Consider the following 23785-nt stretch of genomic DNA (forward strand, 5'->3'; position numbering starts at 1 on the left):
GACTTGAGGTTTACCGTAATCTCCCAACTATTAGCTGCAGTTTATACATGGATTTTGCAAAATGTCTTCAGCTATGAGATTAATACACGGGGCCAGTTAAATATGGTATTAATATGGTTTGGTTTTTTTAACTTGCATAAAACACTGTCCTGTGGTTTATACACAATGCAGCTAATATACAGGAAATGACTGTACGAGTAAGCAGGGGATGGAGGGATTGCTCAGCAAGTGTGCCTAACTTCAATCTGCAAGAGATCTGCAGCTGCCACGACCACCGAGCTGCGGCTGACATGCGAGCTGCCATGCTAGCATCTACCGGTGCCTGGAGTCTGGATTGAGTGCTAAGAAACTCTGATGACAGCATCAACCATGAAACAACAAACAACAAACCGTCACTGTCTAGGACCACCGAGCTGATAATCAGCAGGGTCGCCCATCACAAATTCGGACTGTCTAGTCCTTCCAGTGCTCTCCAGACTGCCAGTGAATTCTCCGGGTTGGTCAGATCTAAAGAACTTTGTTGGTGTTGCATCGTGAAGACAGCTGTGCGCAGTTTTCACGCAGGTCATCTTTGCCCTTGGACATTTTCAGCCGGTTGGAAATTGGACTAACTTTATTTTTATTTATTAACTTGTTTGTTGTATGTCTTGTATGTCTTGGTGTCACGGGTACGCTGGCGACTACGCCGCTCCGTCCAGCATCTATTGTCTTTGAGTCTGTGTCAATGACAATGTCTTATATGTGGAGCGCTTTGGGTTGCACTCTGTGCATGTTAAATGCGCTATACAAATAAATCTGACTTGACTTGACTTGACTTGGGAAGTGTTATTTACAGTATATCAGGAGTTGCAGTTGGAGAGAAATTGGGCTTTATGTTCTTTGCGCAGGTGAGCAGGTGGCCACACCATGTGGCGGTCATACCGTGTACTGATATGCAGTGTGTGTATCTATGTTTTATTATTTTAAATATACTGATTTGCATTAAACATGCATACAGATAAAATGGGAGGGTGCTAAAAATTAGGCCCCGACTGTACATCGGCACATAACAAGGAAAACCACTTGATCTGACTGCATCTGAACCTGACGCTGATTTCTGTTTGACTGAATCTGAATTTCTCTGTAGTTCAGACAGGAGTCCTGACGGCACCCATACATGTGTCTGGAACTAAAGGAGGAAGAGTGGAATTAACATGCCCATATCCAGAGCACCACGAATACATACCAAAGTACTTCTGCCGGGAGCCGTGTGGGCGGAGTGATGTTCTTATCACATTAGGAAAGCCTGATGATGGAGTTACAGAGGGAAGATATTTAGCTGTGGACACCATAAGTGCAAGGACTTTCTCAGTGATCATCTTTAATCTGCGGTTGGGTGATGCTGGAGTTTACTACTGTGGGCTTAGTCAGTGGGGGTCAGACACTAAAACCAAAGTGGTGCTGACGGTCAGTCAAGGTACGTCACACTGGCCCTCACTGCTGTGGTGCGCCAGCAGTCTGTCACAATTTTACGACACTTTACCAACATAGTGCACGTCATACTCACATCATACTCACAACAGCACTGAAATAAACAGCTCATCCTCCTCTTCCTCTTCATCCTCTTCTTCTTCCTCTCTGCTTACTACTCTTCTTCGACACACACACACTTATTGTCAGTTCAACACTTTCACATGTATGTGCATTTGCTCAAATGCATTTATCTCCCACAAATGATTAAGGTAAAAGAACTGAATTGTGTTGCTTTAACTCCCAAAAAGGATTCTACTCACTTCTACAGCTCCATGGTTTGCAATTTAGCTGTTCTTGTTTCATGTGTGTGTGTGTGTGTGTGTGTGTGTTTGTGTTGGTGTTGCTTATGAGTGAGTAATCACCCCCTCTTCATTGTGAAGCGTTATGGGTATCTAGATAAAGTACTGTACACATGTAGCCTAATGTGTTGTTGTTGTTGTTGTTGCTAACTTGCATATTAAATTGCAATGACAGTTAATTAATGTGTATGAGAATTTTATTGAGTCTAACATGCTCTGCAAGCCACCATGACAGCAGATAATGGAGACCAGACATTGGTAGGATATGATATCTGCCATAACATGTTTATTATACGTTTATGTCAGTCTTATCACAGAAGTTCAACATGTTTATTGTGTGTTTTTGTTATTATGTTTACTGTGGGTTTGTTTACTCTTTGCTTATTAGTGTTTTGTTATCATGTTTGTTAACATGTTTACTGTTTGTTTGTGTTTCAGCTCCAACACCAGTGTCTCTTCCATCCACCACTAAACCCTCCACCCATCTACAGGATACAACCAGCAGCACTGTACCCCCTACAGGTACACACACAGCAGTGCCTCACTATGCCTCGAGTCCGAGTCCAGGTTCGAGTCTCCAGTGTTCAAGTCCGAGTCAAGTCCAAGTCATTAAAAAAAAAGTCTGAGTCGAGTCCACTAATCTGAGTCAAGTCCGAGTCGAGTCACTATTAAATGCAAAACGGACAACCTTCGGGGCATTCATGTCTCCAGTCATTTGGCGCGGTTAAAGTTAACGTTCGTTATTGTAGGAACATGGCGTGATGTGTGATGTATGACATGAAGCAGTAACACTCCATTGCACTAATATTAATGATATTAAATTATATTAAAATCCTATACCAAATTAGCCTGGCGGGCCATCCTATATCATTGAAATGTATAGTCTGGAATCGAACCATTTACCTCGCTTAATCCAAGGGGCGAGCAGAGAATTGTCTTTCAAACTGCCTAGGCATGCAATAGGCCAGCGCTACGACCATATCCGTATCCGGTCGGCAAAATGGCAAATACATCCTTCTTCAAAAGGAATGACTTAAGTGCATTGTGTTTCAGTCCGAGTCCAAGTTCGAGTCATTCAGTGCTCAAGTTCAAGTCAATTCACGAGTCTCTAAATTAAGCTCATGACTCAGACTCGAGTCTGAGTCCTGGACTCGAGTACTACAACACTGACACACACACACACACAACCCATCTCCAGGACTACACAACCAGCAGCATTCTACCCCCTACAGGCACACACACACACACACACACACACACAACCCATCTCCAGGACTACAACCAACAGCATTCTACCCCTCATCCTGTTTCACCATCATTCCTTTCATTAACCTACAACAGGGCTAGACACAAAGGTTACACATCCATATAGATTACAGTAGCCTATAGCTAATAGTCATATAGATTAGAGTAGCCTGTACCTATAACCATACAGATTAGATTAGGCTATAGCTATAGCCATATAGATTATGGCTCTGCATCTTGTTTAGTCAAACTCATAATTCATCGTTCTGATTGTGGTTAAAACTTCTGGTTCTGGTTTTCGTTAAGACACGTGTGATTATGTTGGAGTAGGATACAGTAATGATGTCACACATGTGATTATGTTGGAGTAGGGTACAGTAATGACGTCACACATGTGATTATGTTGGAGATTGGGTACAGTAATGGCGTCACACATGTGATTATGATGGAGTAGGGTTCAGTAATGATGTCACACATGTGATTATGATGGAGTAGGGTTCAGTAATGATGTTACACATGTAATTATGTTGGAGTAGGGTACAGTAATGATGTCACACATGTGATTATGATGGAGTAGGGTTCAGTAATGATGTCACATGTGATTATGTTGTAGGGTACAGTAATGATGTCACACATGTGATTATGTTGGAGTAGGGTACAGTAATGACGTCACACATGTGATTATGTTGGAGATTGGGTACAGTAATGGCGTCACACATGTGATTATGTTGGAGTAGGGTATAGTAATGATGTCACACATGTAATTATGTTGGAGTAGGGTACAGTAATGATGTCACACATGTGATTATGTTGGAGTAGGGTACAGTAATGATGTCACACATGTGATTATGTTGGAGTAGGGTACAGTAATGATGTCACACATGTGATTATGATGGAGTAGGGTACAGTAATGATGTCCTCTTAAACAGTATTACCAAGTGACATCTATTCTTTTGTCTTCTTCCCCCTAAGACTGTCATCTGGATGATGCGTTTTGGGATTATTCTGGGACTGCTGTTGTGTGGTGGATTAACACTCATTTGGATGCACAAGACAGCAGCTCCTATCTGTCTGTACGTGTCTTTAATGTACACATCATTCTGTACGTGTCTGTAATGTACATATCATTCTGTATGTGTCTTTAATGTACACATCATTCTGTACGTGTCTTTAATGTACACATCGTTCTGTACGTGTCTGTAATGTACACATCTTTCTGTACGTGTCCGTAATGTACACATCTTTCCGTATATTATGTCACACATCATTCAAACTCATTGTGTGTATCTGCTCTTCTGGAGATGCAGGTTCATGTTCACGCTGGGATCTGTAAAAAGCCTTGTTATGTATTCTTACATTGTTCTGCTATATTAATAAAATTGAATTTTCATTGAACTGAATTGTTTGAGAAAGTTAGACAATCCTTTAATAAAGAAGTGTTAAGGCTCTCTGACAGGTACACACATATTCTTTCTTTGTATTCTCACACGTCTCTCTCTCTCTCACACACACACTCCTACTTTGAGGTGTTCAAGATGTGTTGTGTCCACTGTACCACTGTGACGTGTGTATTCCCTTTGAATGAGGAAGCAGCTACTGTGCCACTTTATGACCAGGGCTGCTTTAGCCCTGTGGGGTGTTGGATTTAACACTATACAGACCAGGGCTGCTTTAGCACTGTGGGGTGTTGGGGTTAACACTATCGACACCAGGGGTATTTAGCACTGTGGGGTGTTGGAGTTAATACTATAGAGACCAGGGCTGCTTTAGCAGTGTGTGGGATTAACACTATAGAGACCAGGGCTGCTTTAGCCCTGTGGGGTTTTGGAGTTATAGGCATACGTAGTTTAGTCAAGACAAAATCTGTGGTCTCCACAGACCTAGCAGGAATTCACCTGACCAATTATTCCAGGAACCAAATAAAAGCAAAAACTTTTGCTGTGGTGCAGCTGGCTACAATGTCAGTAGCATTTCTGGGTCCTAGTGCCCCGGGTTCGAGTCTGACCATTTCCCAGTCCCACCCCATCTCTCTTTCCCACTCTCTTCCTGTCAGTCTCTCAAAATAAAAGCAAAAAAGCCCCACTCCCAAAAAATTATACCAAAAATAGGTTTTCCTTGTTTCCGATGACACACTTTTGCCAGTGGACTGACCCTTGACAAACAAAGGAAAACGCTGATGTAAAAAAGAGATTTAAGCCTGCAAATCAACTCATGCCTAACCAACAGGTGCAGAGTCATGTGTCCTCATCTTATTTGATCATGTGTATGTGTCTTTGTAGACAAGTTGGTATGTATGTGTGAGGGTTTATAAAAAAAAACTCACACAAGCAGTTAAAGCATAGTTAAACCATTAAGTATTACAGTTCTCTCTCACACACACATAAGCTGTCTAATTTAGCCATTATGTGAGTTGTCTCTGTGGTTTCCTGACCTGATTTCAGTTCAGTGTGTACATGCACAGTAGTGGTATTTATCTTAATGTGTGTGTGTTGTGTCTGTGTGTGTGTGTGTGTGTGTGTGTGTGTGTGTGTGTGTGTGTGTATACTGGTCAGACTACTCTTGTACTCCTAGTGCAAGATGAGGATGGCTCTGCGGATTCTCTGTCTCTACTTTGGTGAGTTGGGGGCTGTTGGTGTGTGTGGGGTGTGTGTGGGGTGTGTGTGTGTGTGACTGTTGGAGAAGAGTGGTCAGGGGATACAGTTATGACATCTTGAAAACACTTCTTATCCTTTAAGATATAATTAAAAGAAAAAAAAACAGCGAACAAACAACGAAAAGCCTACTCCGAATGAAACGTGATTCTCTCTCCATAGTTCAGGCTGGAGTCCTGACGGCACCCATACATGTGTCTGGAACTGAAGGAGGAAGAGTGGAATTAACATGCCCATATCCAGATCAGCACATATACACACCAAAGTACTTCTGCCGGGAGTCGTGTATTATGTGGAGTGACGTTCTTATCACATCAGAAAAGGCTGGTGACGGAGTTACAAAAGGAAGATATTTTGCTTTGGACACCACAAGTGCAAGGACTTTCTGTGTAATCATCAAGAATCTGCAGTTGGGTGATGCTGGAGTTTACTACTGTGGGCTTAATCAGTGGGGGTCAGACACTAAAACCAAAGTGGTGTTGACGGTCAGTAAAGGTACGTCACACTGCCCCTCACTGCTGTGGTGCTAGTCAGTGGCACCACCAGAACATTTTAACAGGGGTGGCCAGATGAGGCCATTGCAAATCTTGGGGTGGCACACCAAAACTGGAAGGGAGGGGGGGGGGGGGGGTATTTAAATGAATAGTAGCCTAGGCTACTCACTGTAGTATATCACATATTTGAGTCCTTTTAGGCCTTGGCTATTTTCAGTGTTATTCTACTATTACACTTTTATTTTGATCATTGTAAAGAGCCATATTATGCCTCCAAAATGCTGTGTCCTCCATTTTAATGCATTTTCATAAATATTTTTTTTCCTTTTGTTTTTGGAACTGCAATTGGGTAATTGTTATTTACTCACACCAACACAAGCACACTTTTATTGACATTAAATAACATCACATTTTCAAAAATGGATTCATAGCAATTTGAAAGCATCCTCCCCCCATGTGTCTATTGCATTTACGTAAGGAGCTTGGAACAAAGTTGGGTTTTCTTTGTTTTCATTTTCTCTAGACATACTTATGCTCAACAAATATCAGCGAGCTCAGCAGTGAGGTCATGAGAAAGCTATCAATGAACAGAAAACCGACCGTATTGGCTAACAATTTCTTAAATATTTTCAGCGCCTTCTGCTTATGATGATTTGGTCTTTTGAATTCGTTTGGCCTTGCGATGCAGTTGTAGGCTACATCAACGTGTCTCTCGCCGTTCCCTTCATGTGTTCTATCACAATGCTGTCTGCCCTCATGGACAGTAGCTCCGTGATGTCTGCATCTTTGTAGGTCGGAGTTTTCTGGACAGCACTATGCCACTCCACTGACACTGGCATTTAAGTCAGATTTAACCACATGGACGCACGAAAGAAACGTCACCGACACGCCCTCTCGCTAGGTGTGAATTTTAACCGCATGTTCTAAGCTTTGTTTAGACACAGCACATTTACATATGTCCGGAGGAAATACTAGGGGGAGCAGTAGAACAACGGCTAAGTTTGGACTTCCATATGACCGTTTATGTCGTTCAGATATACGGCCCCACCGTTTAACATCCGCCGAACCTCTGGTCTTACACGTATGTCTGAAAGGGCTTACTGAGAGGCTGTGAGGTGTTAGCCTAGCCGCATAGCATAATAATAAACATCATAATCACAAACAGCATAATCACAACTCGGAAGCATTGCTGTTAAACTCCTTATGTCCTTGATGTGCTTATCAACGTGTCAACATAACCTTTAACCTTACACTCACTTACACGCACCTGTGTTTACTGTTTTTTACTGTGTTTACTTAGTTTGTTTACACTTTGTTTATTTGTGTTTTGTTATTATGTTTACTGAGTTTGTTTACTCTGAGTTTGTGTTGTCTGTGGTCTGTGTGTCAGCTCCAACACCAGTGTCTCCTCTATCTACCACGTCACCCCCCACCCATCTACAGGATACAACCAACAGCATTCTACCCCCTACAGGTACACACACACACACACACACACCACCCATCTACAGGATACAACCAACAGCATTCTACCCCTTACAGGTACGTACACACACACACACACACACACACACACCACCCATCTACAGGATACAACCAACAGCATTCTACCCCCTACAGGCACACACACACACACACACACACACACACACACACACACACACAGCACCCATCTACAGGATACAACCAACAGCACTCTACCCCCTATAGGTACACACACACACACACACACTGACGTAGCAGAGAAGTGTGTGTGTGGGGCGGGGTGGGGGGTGGGCAACAAAGGCAACACAATAGTTATATATAATGTATAATAATATCCTAGGAGAGATAGAATAAGACACAGAGGGCCAGATGTACTAACGCTTTTGTGCCCACTTCAGGCATATTTGAAAATGGCACATTGTGTGTTTCGTGTCATGCATATGCATTCATGGGAGAATCCAGGGGAAAGTGGGAGTTTAGCTAAAGTCCTTTTAGGCAAGTCCCTCCACTCGGCGGCCATATTGCAACACTTTTTGGGCACTCATCGGGCATCCTTTTCGGCAGAAATGCACGTGTGCAAGGCTTCACGACACCAATCATGCTCCAGCGGCGAGTTGATTGGCACGATGTCTTCACAACACACCATATGATTGGCTCAATGTATTCACAACACACCACATGATTGGCTCAATGTATTAACATGTCGCCGAGGAATGGGTGGGATGTGTGTAGATGTCACAAGGTCGGTTCGTTCGCCGCTCACGGGCCTCGAACCCGCCACCTTGACACACACACCGGCATGGGAGACGAATGCTCTAACCACTGAGCTAGGCTCAGGCTACCAACTCAGCGGTTAGAAGCGTTCTTAAGGTTAGGGCTGTGAGGATTTACACGGGCAAAAAGCACTCTAGCTCAGTCTGCCTCCGTTACATAGACAACGGGGTTACAAACTAGCCCCATGCATTTCTATGGAGGATTTTTTGAGAGCTGTGTCTCCTCATTAGAAAGTCTCTGGTTTAGTGCAAAAAGATGGGAGGGGAAGCGTAAGGAGCGCCTAATTATGTATTCCGCGGTATGTACAAAGACTGCTTGTGAAGTGCACATCTATTCTGCGCCTAAATACTTCCGCCTTGTAAAAGCAGGTGTTAATCCAAATTGCAGTTCAATGTGTCAATAAGAGAACCTTGCAAAGACAACAGAATCGCTATTTAGAGCACCAGTTTTGTAAGTATTTGTACTATCAAAAGCAACCTTAATTTTCGTTGGCCTTTCGTTGGGAATGTCTTACTTTCACTTTCACGTCATTCACTTAAATTCACTTTCCTACTTGCTAGATTTGACCAATCTTCCATAGCCTACATGCACAAGTAGTTTGAGTAGAATACTGATCTTCATTAGCTCCCTGCTTGTTAACATGTTATCATGTAGCCTTTGGTATTATTTCATGATTGCAAAACGTTTGATTCTTTTTAATGTTGTCATCAGTTAAGGTACAGACATACAATATTATGGTGCCCTATTCGGTGAGGTCTGCTTAGCTACAGCCATGTTGTGGTGCTCTTTCTGGTGAGATCTAATGCATGAGTCATGCATGTGGTTCAGACAGAGGGAGAGCAAGAGTTCAGGGACAGCAGTGACTTCCTCTTCCCAGGAAATGACTCAAACGGCTTTCAATCGCGGCACCTAACATGTTTTCTTCTTTTCAAGGTTCTGTAATCGGGCTGCTTCATATCGGAGTGATCCTGGGACTGCTGCTTTGTGGAGTTTTAGCTTTGATTTGGGTCGAGTTTGTGCACAAGCCAGCATCTCTGCCTCTGCCTTTCACAACTACGCCCATTCTCTGAGTGAGTGTCCTTAGTGTACAACATTCCCAGCTACACCCTTTTAAGTGTCCTTAGTGTTAATCATCATTCACAGCTACACCCCTTTAAGTGTCCTTAGTGTACACCATCCACAGCTACACCCCTTTAAGTGTCCTTAGTGTTCACCATCCACAGCTACACCCCTTTAAGTGTCCTTAGTGTTCACCATCCACAGCTACACCCCTTTAAAGGAATACGCACCCCTAGGTGAAATTGGGTCACTCCCCGCAGTCCCTAGAGTTGGAGGAGTGAGCCAAAGGGTTTTATAGCCGACCCAGCCATTGTCCTAATCTAGAAACGGCCCGGTTAGCTTTAGCTTAGCGTAGTCGCTGTAATCTGGCGATATCAGCTAGCATGTCATTGCAAAAGTGAATCAAATAACTCAAGATTTTTTATAATTATTTCTCGTAACCTGTACATTCACATCGAGTACAAATATCAATGCAAATTAACACGAAGGGATTTACTAGACCAATTTAGATTTGGAACTATTTTCGGGCATAGCACCGGCAAAGCACCGCTGCCAGGCGCAAAGACATCACGCAGCATCTGAAAACCCTCAACTTCCGGCAATACACCAGCGTGACTACCAAGTTCTCTGCTACTAGGCTGACACTGACAGGTGGGCTTTCTCTAAGAGTTCTAAGAGTTCTAAGCGATGAATATGGAAGATTACACGATAGATGAAGATGATGACTTCGACTACCAAGATCCAAGACCCTACATTTTCGAACCTGAGTTCACTGAAGAGGAGTTGCGAGCTTTGTGGGAAGAGAGGACGTTGCGACTAGTCAAGGCGAGTCGGATGAGAGAACGAGAGCAAACACGAACTGGTGGTGTGAGTGTGGAGCCAACCCATGCCGACTGAAATGGAGTGTTTGTGCTGTGCAGAAAGCATAGCAAGTGTGGGCATAGCACCGGCAAAGCACCGCTGCCAGGCGCAAAGACATCACGTAGCATCTCTTCGGGAGCGTTGCCCACCATCGATGGCAGTATTGTATCCCACTAAAGCTAAAGCTAACCGGGCCGTTTCTAGATTAGGACAATGGCTGGGTCGGCTATAAAACGCTTTGGCTCACTCCTCCAACTCTAGGGACTGCGGGGAGTGACCCAATTTCACCTAGGGGTGGCGTATTCCTTTAAGAGTCCTTAGTGCACACTATCCACAGCTATGCCCCTTTAAGTGTCCTTAGTGTTAATCATCATCCACAGCTACACCACTTTAAGTATCCTTAGTGTACACCATCCACAGCTACACCACTTTAAGTGTCCTTAGTGTACACCATCCACAGCTACACCCCCTTAAGTGTTATTGTTGTAATGTTAAACATCTGTCTCTTTCTCTCTCTCTCTCTCTCTTCCTCCCTCTGTCCCACCACTCTTCCTCTCTCTTTCTCTATCTCCCTCTCTCTCAGTTCCTCGTGTTGTCGTCATGATAGGAGCTTCCCCTTCTCAAGGCTGAATCTGATCAGAGAGCCAGCATCTTTTCTCTCTCACTCTATCTCTCGCTCTCTCTCTCACACACACATACACACACACACACACACACACATACTGTACACACACACACACACGCCTGACCAGAGGATACACACACTTGGTCAGACACATCACTGGCGGAGCTTCAAAGACACACAGAAAGAGAGGGATCTGATGCTATGTTCTCCACTCCAATTTGTTTTTCTGTCCAACCATTAAACATTTCAGTCCAAAATTAACTTTTTAAAAAGAGAAATTCACCAGCCACTCAATAAATTATTATTTTGTCTGAAATCTATCAGCTACTTTCATATTTTACCAGCATGAGGCTTGATCTAATTGTGAGCCCTGCTTCATAGCCAGCAACTCATTTATTGATTCAGGCCGTCAGGAGCAGTGTTAATTTTGGCGGCTATTTTAGATTTAGTCTTAGTCTTAGTCTTTAGACGAAAATGCTTATTAGATTAAGTCACATTTTAGTCATTGTTTTCCTTCGTAGTTTTAGTCTAGTTTTAGTCGACGAAAAGTCCTTACAGTTTAGTCAACTTTTAGTCATTACTTTTAGTCAAAATGTTTTCTCTTTTTAAACTAATTCAATTAGGCTAAAACAGGTATCGGAAATTGAAATGAAGGTGACAGGTTGTATGAAGTGTTGAAATTCGTAAAGCAGCATTCAGGGCCAGAGTGGGGCCACTTTTCAGCCTGGGAGTTTCAGGCCCAAGACCAGCCCACTTTTTCCATGGTGGTGGAAATTGGATAAATTAAACAACAGTTCAGTTCTTACTATCCAGTAGTTTTTATTAGTACAGTACCATGGTTCATCAAATGTGTAAAAATATTCCACTATTCCACAAGGATAGGTTGATAAGTTAACAAAAACAGAAATAAATAAAGCATTTGAAATGTATTCCACTCTTCCACAGAGGCATATTGAACTAATGTTTACATGTTTTTCAGCGTGGGTAGGCTATCATATTGGAGTTTGGTGATGTAGGCTACTCCTTTACCACACTCACTTCTGAGCAAACAAGGCGTATAGGTTGGATCATGTAGATTACTGCTGTCATACTGATCTTTCTTACATTATATAATTTTAATTCATATTATTTGCTCTTTTATCCTCTCTTATGCCTCCTCGCTAATTAAGGGCTCATCATCATTAGGGACTGGCTGATCTACTGCTCAGAGGCTACAATTTTTACTGCATAGCCACACAGATCAAGCTTGGGTTTTGTTATCAATATTTGCATAATATTCGCAAAGACTATGAATCGCAATGTTGGATGATACAAAAAGTTTAATATTTTAATTCATTTAATAAGTTGCTTGCGAATAGGTCAACAACTCTAACGTCCAATGTGTTTCCCAAACTTTTTTTCTGGGGACCCACTTTTTAAAAATGACAGACCATCACGACCCATTTCACTTCAGATCTAACATGCAACCACCAATATTGTTTTAGGCCACAGGTTCTCAAACTTTTCTATGCCCCCCGCCCCCAACCATTCTACAGTGCCATATCTAGATACGTAATAGGTCTGGCCCACTACTATTACAGGGATTGGTGACGCACTGACTCAGTTTCCCACAACTCTGCAACCTCAATTACACATGAAACAATGTTAAATATTTTCAAAGCTATGAAATTCTCACTCAGTTTTGTACAAACACACAATCTCAGGTTTTCCTCATCCTGCTTTGAACACAGTTGTGTTGCATTTTGAGCACCATCAGCGTGGAAAGTTGTTGAGTTATATGTTCTCATTAATCATATAATTTATATTATGTTATGTTGCTTACTATTATTTAGTTTTATATTATGCTACTGACTGTTGGATGACAACAACATATTGAACATAGACATGGCGGATAGAAAAGAAACCTTAACAAAAGTTACCTAAAAGATAACGTTTTAATGCGCATCCGAGAGTTTGGGGATATTCTTGCATGCTATGCAATCGCCACTCTTCAACATAGTAAGCTGTTGCAGGCTACGTCGCGTTGCAGACAAATGGATCCATAACACCGTTAATTCCGATGTAAACATAGCAAATAACTCAAGTCGTTATATTGTAGCAATTTTCTGGAGGTTTCTTTGGAAAGTTGAATCTGCATTTTTCTCTAGAGTTAAACGTTTGCTTGTTTGTAGGCCTTATACTAAGGCTGTATATTGATGCTGTGACAATGTTGTAAGAATGTGAAATGAATAAATATCAGAACAAGAGACTTTTGCGCAATAGCCAAAAGATAATGCGCTTTTACTGTAGCCTAGTTTGCGAGGTGGAAAACGAGAGGAAATAGGCTAATAGCTTTTAAAATGTCCATTTAAATTGTAGCCTAATATAATGCACTGTTGAGTGTTTTAAATCCGAAATAATAAGGAATGTGAGGGGGCTGCTATTAACTTTAAAGAGTGCATCTACAATCGAAACTATCTACACCCTATGACGCAAATTGAATAGCCATGCCCAGTACACGTCTGGTTTAGTTGACAGCATGGTAACTAGATTTTAATCGGCCAACGGAAGCAGCTGTCCGTTAATGTTTGTGCTGATTCATGTCCCTTGCATTTTGCAACTGCGAGGTCCATAGCAGGCGCCCCACAGAAATGTTTCGTTTTGCGAGTGAGATGCACGCTGTCCCCTCTGCGACGTATTCGCCCAGTTTCAGAGCCATTCTAGGGCCGTGACTGTGGTAAACAAACTATCCTAATAGACAACTGATAGCTTCCCTGGTTAAATGGTATAAGCTAGGCCTATACCACAACATACATTGTATTGGCGACCCAAATAAAATCTGCAACCCACCCGGTCGCGACCCAGTCTTTGGGAACCAATGCAATACCCAATAATTACGTTGCTAATCATTGCTATTTCTCTTACCAGTGTCTGTCTTTAAAAAAATCTGGAAGCTTGGCACAATTGGCAACATCCTTCTCCAATGCCTTCCTTTCTTTTTTTGGCCTGTTCAGTCTCTCTTGGCCCTCTTTATACCATCCATCCTCCCTGACGCTTATCGCTACAGTAGGGCCGGCCGGCTATTGGTAGGCCTTTCTGAGAAAACCTTTTGGAAAAGACGGGCTATATGGACCCAACCAACTCTTTGGGAGGGGAGAACTCCCTCACATGGTAGGCTACAACCCATGCAGAGGCTGTGGTGTCAGGGGTAAATAAGTAAATAACATGCATTTTGTCCAATAGCATACCACTAACATTTTAGTCCTGTCTCGTCTAGTCAACGAAAACGAAACCTACATTTCCTCATAGTTTTTATTATCAAAGATCTATTTTTAGCTCGTCAACGTCTTGTCTTAGTCATGGAAAAAAGGTCGTTAATGAACATTTTTTGTCATATTTTTCGTTAACGAAATTAACACTGGTCAGGAGTAACCATACCCGTCTAACAGAATCACATTTTCTCATTCATGTCTGTCCTTCACTGCACAGATGAATGATTTTGAGAACTTTGGCATACTGTTGTACTCTACTCATACCCAGCTTTGGTCTGGAAATGTGTCGGAGAAATAAACCTTTGAGCTTGTCTGACTTTAAGGTGTAGTGTGTGTTTCTGAGAGGTGCTGATATTTGAGCTCAATTTAAAGATGGAGTCTGTAAACTTGCCCAGTTATTTCTTAAAACTTTATTATGTCAGAGATGTGAAGCCATTTAGCATCATCCACAATTAGTTGTGATGACTTTGTACCCAAGATGGTATTTTATTGGTGAGCTGATTATAATGAATAAAACTTTATTTCAAGCTACACTTCAGCTTCACTTCACTTTCCTGTGGTTGGTTAGTATTATTATAACATTAACTAGCTGACTAGCGAAGGGAGCTTATCACTAACTTTTTCAGGGAGCGTACCTATGTTCCCCGGGTCCTATGTTTCCCGCTTTGTATGGGACCGGGAACATAGGACCCTTTTTTAAAACCCTAACCATAACCCTAACCCTAATCCTAATCCTAACCCTAACCCCGAGCAGGGAACATAGGACCCGGGGAACATAGGGATGACCCCCTTTTCAGTGACTTAAATGTCAGAGAATGCACAAAATAAAAAAACAGTTATCTATCTGACATTGCATCCTGAATTTTATTTGTAATATAGGCTAATGGGAAAAGGTAGAAGTGACTTTGTGTCTGAAAGGGGTAACCTATTAATGTCAATGCTGTGCCTTGTTGTCATTGGCAAGAATCTACTGCAGACCAAATTAACCTAAAAATGTGAAGTTTAGTAGCCTACTGTTTTTGTTAATCACTTTGGGCTTGTAGTCGAGTAATGGCATCATCAGCGTCTTGACGCTTCAGAAATCAGCATATATGCATTTTAAAAATCCATTTACAGTAGCCAAATTTGTGACATGCAGTGTAGTACTGTGACCAATATTTGATGCAGCCTGCTGCTTCCTGCCGCAAGATGATTGGTCACAGTCTACAATGCCGCACAATATTGATTAACTTACTTCTTGTGCAGGTTCAACCATATGAAACTAACAATACGAAACTAGGCAATTGTAAAATGACATAAACTTAATTTAGAATGACTAAAAAATGGTATTGTGTTTAGAGGTGGATAGACGCAATTTAGAGGTGAGTAAACGCTATTTCCAAAATTCAGAAGGTGTATAAATGTCATTTACGTGTGTTTAGTCTCCACACATTGGTCTACACAGACTTTCTTTGCCCTGTTCACCCAATGGCACACAGTCTACCATAACATCTCACTGCAACACTTACAGTTATCCATTCTGCATCAAACTGTCATTATTTAAATTTGCTGTGGTCTCTTAATTTTGAATATGACATGACATGACAGACACACACACATACACACGCATAAACACACACACATACACATGCACACACACACACACACACACACACACACATACACATGCATACAGACACACACACGGCCACAGGAACAGTTTGAAAGACACACACCTCAGAGAGAAGATTTTGAAGCTGTTCTGCATATAGCCAGCAACTCATCAATTAATTCATTTACAATTTCAATTTAATTGTACTTATAGAGTGGCAAAACATTACACATGTCTCATGGCGCTTTACAGAGTGTTAGACAATCCGAGAAAAGAAAAGAAAAGAAAAGAAAAGAAGGCCCATGGGTAACCGGGGTAACAGGGGGGAAAAACTCCCTAGAACTGGAGATACAAATAAGAAGAAACCTCGAGCAGATCCACGACTCAAGGGCCTGACCCATCTGCTTAGGGTCAGATACAGAACAGTAAGGTCTATATACATGACAAATGCATATGTTAGTCAGGTGTAGAGAATAGGACATGGTGTTTAAAGCCACCTGAGGTCAAAGTTACAAGAGGTGGGATGATTACATATCCGGTATGATAATGCATTAATCATAATTTAGTGTCAGAAAGTTCAAATAGTCCAGCGTAGGAAATGGAATTGTCCAGGGGATGAGGAGTTGTCAAAGGGCATGTGGTGGGTCGGCAGTACGGGCCAGGAATCCGGGCAGAGTTGTCATAGGCAGGTGGTGGGTCGCGGCTGTACAGGCCAGGAATCCAGGTAGGGGGACAGTAATAGGCGATGATGGGGCAGTCATAGGGATGGGACTTCAGGTGAGATGAGTGAGAAGAGGGCCAAGCACACGGATGGCTGATGACTGGTGATGATATACCTCACAAGGGATGTAAGGGCGAAGAAAGAGAGATGTAGAGTGGGTTAGTATTACTGAAAATCAAAATGGTTAATGTCAATAAGTAATCAGTGGTACTATATATCGTGGTACTATATATTTACTCAGGCAGTCAGGCAATCAGGAGTCATCATGCCTGTCACATTTTATCATGTCTGTCATTCACTGCACTTCCTGTACTTAAACCCAGCTTTGGTCTGTAAATGTGTCAATGTCAATGTGTGTGTGTGTGTGTGTGTGTGTGTGTGTGTGTGTGTGTGTGTGTAGTGTGTGTGGTGTGTGTGTGTGTGTGTGGTGTGTGTGTGTGTGTCTGTGAGTGGTGTGTGTGTGTGGTGTGTGTGTGTGTGTGGTGTGTGTGTGTGGGGTGTGTGTGTGTCTGTGAGTGGTGTGTGTGTGTGTGTGTGTGTGTGTGTGTGTGTGTGTGTGTGTGTGTGTGTGGTGTGTGTGTGTGGTGTGTGTGTGTGTCTGTGAGTGGTGTGTGTGTGTGTAGTTTGTCACTTTGTCTTCATCCTTTCTGTCTTGAGGCCTCTGGCTGCTCTGTTGAGTGTGATTCAACTAGAGCAGTTTTTAGCTTTCTGGGAACTCCTGTCAAACGGGCATTTCCTGTGACTTTCAATGAGGAAGTTGTTGGGCTTGTTAGTGTGTGTGCGTGTGTGTGTTTTCTCCCTCTGCCTGGGTGAGTTGTGTGTGTGTGTGTGTGTGTGTGTGTGTGTGTGTGTGTGTGTGTTTTGTTTATTCTATGTCTGGGTCTCGGGCAGGAGGATGACATTATATTAACTTGTTTGTATAAGATATATATATATATATATATATATATATATATATAATAGTATATGTGTATAATAGTATATATATATATATATAATAGTATATGTGAAATACATAGAATAATTTGTTCATGTGTGACAAATACAGACATATTTATTATACATTAAATTTCATAAATGCCAAACATACAGACTAACATCTTATAAATATAAATACTCACATAATACAGTTCTGTTACAATCCTTTATTGAAAAAAACAGGGAGGTGTGATCATTCTACTCAAACACATTGGCATTCAGGCCCGGATCTAGGCTGCTCAGATTGGGGGGGCAAATAGAAATTTGGGGTGGGCACAATGAATACCCCCCCCCCCCCCCCACATACACACACACAACATTTACCGCTCAGTTTCACCTACAAATGCCTTACTTTTCACCTTAAAACCCTTATTTAATAGCAAACATGACATATTACATAGAACTGTTAATCATAGAACTGATGTTAATATTTACAGATCTCTAGGCTATATTTAACATTTATTTTCTATGTGGCCTGTTATGAAATCATGTATTGAACAATTTAAGCACAGTTCAGCTTTAAGAAACTCAAATAGTCTACATGCATGCTTTGTGATCATTAAGGCTACTTTAACAAACTCTTAGTCAGCTGATTTTAATATTTACAGATATCTAGTCGATATTTGTAACATTTATTTTGTATTTGGCCTGTTATGAAATCATGTATTGAACAATTTAAACACTGAAGCCCAAAGTTGGAGACATGTATTTAGACATTGTTGCAAATGTAAAACCGGATTACTCTGGAATGGCTAACTGTACAGGGGGATGCTTTACACTATTCGGTAAGGTCTGCTGTTTTTTCTGATATATGGTTTGTCATGTGTTCGGGAAAAATTCGTGAAGTATTCCACCGAGATTAATGGGTAGGGAGATGGGCGCAGAATGTAACATGAATAATTTAAAGTTACTTTTCTCGCAAACCGTTTACCACAACAAATTGCGGCTAACATAGTTTAAAAGCTGAGAAAAAGCTCTTTCGTGTGATGTGATACATGTAATATCTGTGCGAAGAGTAGGCTATCGGGAGTAGGCTAGTTCAGCAAAGAATGGGTGAATTTGGACGCACTTTCTTGCTGTGCGCTGTCACATTCTCCACTGCGTAAAAGACATAATTAATTTGCGTTGTGAATGCTAAGCTTAATTTGACAGGCCATAGGCTAAATAAAAATCGCTATAGTCGGATGCAAAGCAGAATATAGAAAGAAAGGGGCACCAAGGCCACAGTGGCCTGTGAACCTCCGATTTTCAAAGGGACATCACGGCCAACGCAAGGGGCAACGACGTGGCCGCCGTAAAATTCCCAACACAGTTAAGGAATGACCAATGTTAACAAACTAACTGGCTAGATCACCTTAGAAAGCTAACATGCACATTAGCTAAAAAACAAACCTTATTCAAAACGAGAATAATAACACTAACACTACAGTTAAAGGTCTTTATTTAAACCAGCAACAAGAATCTATATTACATCTAGTAGCCTATAACCTTTATGGAAATATAGCTAAGCCCTCTACAGAAGTATGAAACAGCAAGTGATGCACACAGTGTGGAATGGTAAGGGAACGCTGCTGCTCCGGTATTTATACTATCGAACCAGCAAATCAGCACCCTCGAAATTCAGATGGGATAAATTAGAAAAGTGTGATTGGCAGATTCAATAGCTGTCAAATAAAATTGACCAATTAGGTGGGGCAGAAGAAATATTTGGGGGGGCATTGCCCCTCCCAGCCCTATTCTAGATCCGACCATGTTGGCATTACCAGGGATGAGTGTGTGTGTGTGTGTATCAGTGTGTAAAAGCTCTTCATGTTATTTACATTAGTGATCTTTAGAGGAGCTGTGTGTGGGGGGCGTTCACTACGCACCTGCCCTCATGCTAGCTGTGTGTGGGGGGCGTTCATACGCATCTGCCCTCATGCTAGCTGTGTGTGGGGGGCGTTCATACGCACCTGCCCTCATGCTAGCTGTGTGTGGGGGGCGTTCACTACGCACCTGCCCTCATGCTAGCTGTGTGTGGGGGGCGTTCACTACGCACCTGCCCTCATGCTAGCTGTGTGTGGGGGGCGTTCACTACGCACCTGCCCTCATGCTAGCTGTGTGTGGGGGGCGTTCATACGCATCTGCCCTCATGCTAGCTGTGTGTGGGGGGCGTTCATACGCACCTGCCCTCATGCTAGCTGTGTGTGGGGGGCGTTCACTACGCACCTGCCCTCATGCTAGCTGTGTGTGGGGGGCGTTCACTACGCACCTGCCCTCATGCTAGCTATGTGTGGGGGGACGTTCACTACGCACCTCATGAGAGTCTGTCAGACATGATGGACTGTTTTCACTGCCTTTCGGGGAAGCTACACTTCCATATTTATTTATGGGAATTGAAAAAGGAAGATGACTAACACACTATATATTTTTTTCTGCTTGTGAAGGTTTCAGCTGCGTGACCATGCAGAAGGAGGCCTCTTTTTCACACGGTTTTGTAGGACAAAGTCTGGAGGTAATCTGTCTGTATCCAACAGCAAACTACAAGTCCACACCCAAGTACTTCTGCCGTGATCGGTGTTGGCACAAGGATGTGCTAATTAAATCAGTGGCGACAAACGTCAGTGTTTCAAACGGAAGATACTCTCTGATTGACAACACGTCTGGTCTATACTTCACCATCAGTATCAGGGATCTGACCACACAGGATTCTGGAACGTACTACTGTGGGTTTGACCATTTGGGCATAGACAGATACACTGCAGTGCTGCTGCACGTTGTTAATGGTAAGAGCAGCTGGACTACCAGGGCCTGTGACTAACTAACCTGTGAACCCAATAAGCCCACAACCAAATGACAGAATGATCCACAGGAGCAGCTATTTAGTCTGCGTTGGGATCAACATCCAAATTACAGCTCCTGAGGCAACATGTTGATTACCACAGACACAGTAAACAGACAGTGGACTAAGAAGTTTTTATTTTTTTACTGAATTTGCTGGCAAAATTGTATTGAATTAGAATTTGCAGAACATAGCAATATCTTACATCTGACCAAATCCATAATTGAAAACTATTCTGATTTGACATGTTTATTTCCTGCAGCTTCAGCATCAGAATTTTCTGTTTCCACTCCTGAACCACGGGCCCATCCACAGGACAACACAAGCAACAACAGCAACAGACCTCTACACTCTACAGGTACACACACACACACACACACAGTGTGTAAATACTGTTGTTGACATGTTTTTTGTGTGTGTGTGTGTGTGTGTATGTGTAAATGCTGTTGTTAATATGTTAATATTGTGTGTGTGTGTGTGTATGTGTGTAGGAACTGTTGTTCTCTCCGTGGTGTGTGGGGTGAGTCTATCTTTGCTGGTGTCCTGTGTGTTGCTGTCTCTGGTGATTCTCTACAGGAAGAGAATTGCTGCTGGTAAAACACAAAGTGAAACAGCTTGTTCTTAACCAATCAGCAAAGTATAAATGTGTGTGTGTGTGTGTGTATGTGTGTGTGTGTGTGTGTGTGTGTGTGTGTAGGAACTGTTGTTATCTCCATGGTGTGTGGGGTGAGTCTATCTTTGCTGGTGTCCTGTGTGTTGCTGTCTCTGGTGATTCTCTACAGGAAGAGAACTGCTGCTGGTAAAACACAAGGTGAGACATTTAGAGTTAGCCATTCCACCCTAACATATAATAAATACTGCTCACCAGCCGTGTAACCGGGAGGCTACCCTGCTACTGCTAGCGTACTTGCTGGTTTTCCTCTAGCTCTTGCTGGTCTTTGCTGGTGTAGCTGATTGGGCCAGCAGGTGGACATGCTGGCGTGAGCATCTAAGGAAGCTAGTCATGCTCATGCTGGTGTGATTATCCTGTCATGTGGGATACAGCTGGTGTAAGATGGTCATGCTGGTGACCAGCCTGCCAAGCTTGACATTGTTGGTGTAAAATGGTCATGCTGGCTTGCTAGAATGACCAATATAAGCTGGCATGGCCAGTTAAACCAGCAATGTAAGACCAGCAACACCAGCTAAAATGAGCAGCTTGAGATGGTACGACAAGCAAAACCAGCTGAATTACCATTGTAAGCTGGGTAAATCAGCTGAAGGTATGTTTTCGCAACAGTTTTGCTCGTCTAACTGCTCAACCCTCATAGGGGGGTCAAACAAGCTGGTTAACAAGCTGGTCAACCAGTAAACCACCTTAAGCTGGTCAGGCTGTTTTGTACAGCAGGATACACTGGGCACATAACTGAAGCGTTCCATTTACGTTTCTTGTGCGGTAACAATTAGCTTCCAATGTAATCGATGGAACTGGCTACAGCAGATGTGATAGCGGCGTGTATGTTAGAAGAAAATAGACCTGACTTCTAAAACTATTTTAATATACAGAGCCCTTCAGTTACGGACCCGGCTACGTCCCTGGTGTAATAATTATAACATCTTGATAAATTCACCTTTTCGTAAAATTTGTCATTCTGCATTTCAGATGAGTCATTTGATCCAGTGACACCTGAGTCTCCAGCTTCTCAGGTAGGTAAAAGCATACCTCTCTCATTACAGACACACACACACACACACACACACAGAATCATTAACAGCTCTAATGGTCATTCCCCCTCCAGGCTGTAGATGGCGATGGCGATGTGCACTTATATGCTGGGGTATGTGACCCTGACCCTGGGCAGCACTCAGTGCAGGACGCAGAGTTAACAGAACTCTACTTCCTGCTGCAGCCCCCAGACTCGCCTGCGGGGGGGCAGGACGAGCTCTACTCTCTGGTGGCCCCCTCACTGACCAGACAGCGCCCCCTACAGGATCTGCCCCTCACTGACCAGACAGCGCCCCCTACAGGATCTGCCCCTGACTGACCAGACAGCGCCCCCAACAGGATCTGCCCCTCACTGACCAGACAGTGCCCCCAGAGTTGCCCCTGACCTCTGACCTGTGCTGAATGTCCACACTCACAGACTCACAGACTTCGGGGGGCATTCCCTCACAGACTCTGGGTTAGTCTTGCAAACTTCAACCTCAGAGTTAATATGAGGAATTGTTCTGTCTTGAAAGCAATATCTCATCATAACCTTCAGGCAAAGCATATCCTCATAGCCCGCAACCTTTCCTCACAACCTGAGCCAGGGTCTAGGGATGCACTGCACACAGCACTGTTGGAGGTAGATTATGAAAAGATTCAATCTGAGAGAAATTGTGGAGAATGAGTTCATTTCTTGGATTCTTATTTGTCATTAAACATCATCTGTGAGATTAAATAAATGTGTGATTTTTGAAAAGATATCAAGATGTTATATGACATGAAACTAATAACCATTGATCATTTTGCCGTTATGTAAATAAAGCAATTTTGATACTTTTTTTATACACGCACGCACACAAAACGCTTTTGATTCCCAGGACTCTTCTTTAACCACTATAGCCTGGCAATATCTATACAAACTTTTGGAAAATTTGTCTCTGCAATTACAATCGCAAATACGGCATGGACGTGTATTTTCTTTTCTTCGTTTACAAGGTTGCTGCACTTCTGAAACAATTTGATTAGAGTTAAATACACCAATTTAAGTTTACAGTTTTTCTCGATCGTTTTGATACCTGTGTCAACTCTGACATCACGTTCTCAAAACAGTTAACACCCGTGTCTGAACAAAAGCACTCTGGACAAAATGACACATTTTGCTTGCAAAAGGCTGTTACTCTCTCAAAACACTTAAACATTAACTTAACACTTAACATGCAGCAAAAGCAAATCTTGCCTTCAAACACTACAACTTGTTGCCAATTCAAAAACACTACAACTTGTCATTTTTCATCGAAATAGTAAAAACCTTTTGTACTGTTTTCTCCACCAAATAGGCAATACAGTACTTTGTCTAAATGTGCATTAGATCCATACTTGCAAATAGCAACACAGAACAGACATCTCTTATGTATAATGAATGATTGCTGATTGAAGAATTGTGCAAAGGAGTTTCACTCAGGTGTATCAGAGATTCAGACTTATGCAAGGAATCTATACCACCTGTGAAAAGATGTTTTCCTTTTGTTTAGCATGGGAAAACCAATAGAGTTTGGGGCTTTTGAATGACACCTGTGTTAACTGTTTTGCAAAAGGGTGTGAGAAATGTATGAACCCAATGAAAATGTGTGAACACATTCGCAAGAGATGACTTCTGCTGTGCAAAGAATGTAGTCATGAAGACCAAGTGGGTTCCAGTTTACTTAAGCAGGTAAAAGCAATCGAGAAAAA

At 42.4% G+C, this 23785-nt stretch overlaps 2 protein-coding genes and 1 long non-coding RNA gene across 3 annotated transcripts; all 3 read left to right on the top strand.

Annotated features, from left to right (window-relative positions):
* Positions 1–999: 999 nt before the first annotated feature.
* LOC121713444 lies at positions 1000–4456 on the top strand. Its single transcript, XR_006032824.1, has 3 exons — positions 1000–1456; positions 2250–2333; positions 4029–4456. It is a non-coding gene; the product is annotated as an uncharacterized LOC121713444 (long non-coding RNA).
* A 1135-nt stretch (positions 4457–5591) lies between these two features.
* LOC121713440 (CMRF35-like molecule 5) lies at positions 5592–9726 on the top strand. The gene is made up of 4 exons (XM_042098027.1): positions 5592–5670; positions 5870–6202; positions 7592–7675; positions 9394–9726. Exons 1-4 carry the CDS (start codon positions 5634–5636, stop codon positions 9528–9530), a joined length of 591 nt encoding a protein of 196 aa, XP_041953961.1. The 5' UTR covers positions 5592–5633; the 3' UTR covers positions 9531–9726.
* Positions 9727–19989: 10263 nt separating this feature from the next.
* Positions 19990–22726, top strand: LOC121714155 (CMRF35-like molecule 8). Its single transcript, XM_042099359.1, has 5 exons — positions 19990–20311; positions 20630–20725; positions 20859–20972; positions 22010–22053; positions 22146–22726. Exons 1-5 carry the CDS (start codon positions 19990–19992, stop codon positions 22389–22391), a joined length of 822 nt encoding a protein of 273 aa, XP_041955293.1. The 3' UTR covers positions 22392–22726.
* The last annotated feature ends 1059 nt before the right edge of the window (positions 22727–23785 follow it).

Source organism: Alosa sapidissima, chromosome 7 (assembly GCF_018492685.1).
Source record: "Alosa sapidissima isolate fAloSap1 chromosome 7, fAloSap1.pri, whole genome shotgun sequence".
NCBI lineage: Eukaryota > Metazoa > Chordata > Actinopteri > Clupeiformes > Clupeidae > Alosa > Alosa sapidissima.

Coding starts and splice junctions, on each gene's coding strand:
- LOC121713440 (XM_042098027.1), top strand. CDS start 5,634: ATGAGGATGGCTCTGCGGATTCTCTGTCTCTACTTTG. Junction 5,671..5,869: donor GATTCTCTGTCTCTACTTTG/GTGAGTTGGGGG, acceptor CTCTCTCCATAG/TTCAGGCTGGAGTCCTGACG. Junction 7,676..9,393: donor CAGCATTCTACCCCCTACAG/GTACACACACAC, acceptor CTTCTTTTCAAG/GTTCTGTAATCGGGCTGCTT.
- LOC121714155 (XM_042099359.1), top strand. CDS start 19,990: ATGCAGAAGGAGGCCTCTTTTTCACACGGTTTTGTAGGACAAAGTCTG. Junction 20,312..20,629: donor GCTGCTGCACGTTGTTAATG/GTAAGAGCAGCT, acceptor TATTTCCTGCAG/CTTCAGCATCAGAATTTTCT. Junction 20,973..22,009: donor TGCTGCTGGTAAAACACAAA/GTGAAACAGCTT, acceptor TCTGCATTTCAG/ATGAGTCATTTGATCCAGTG.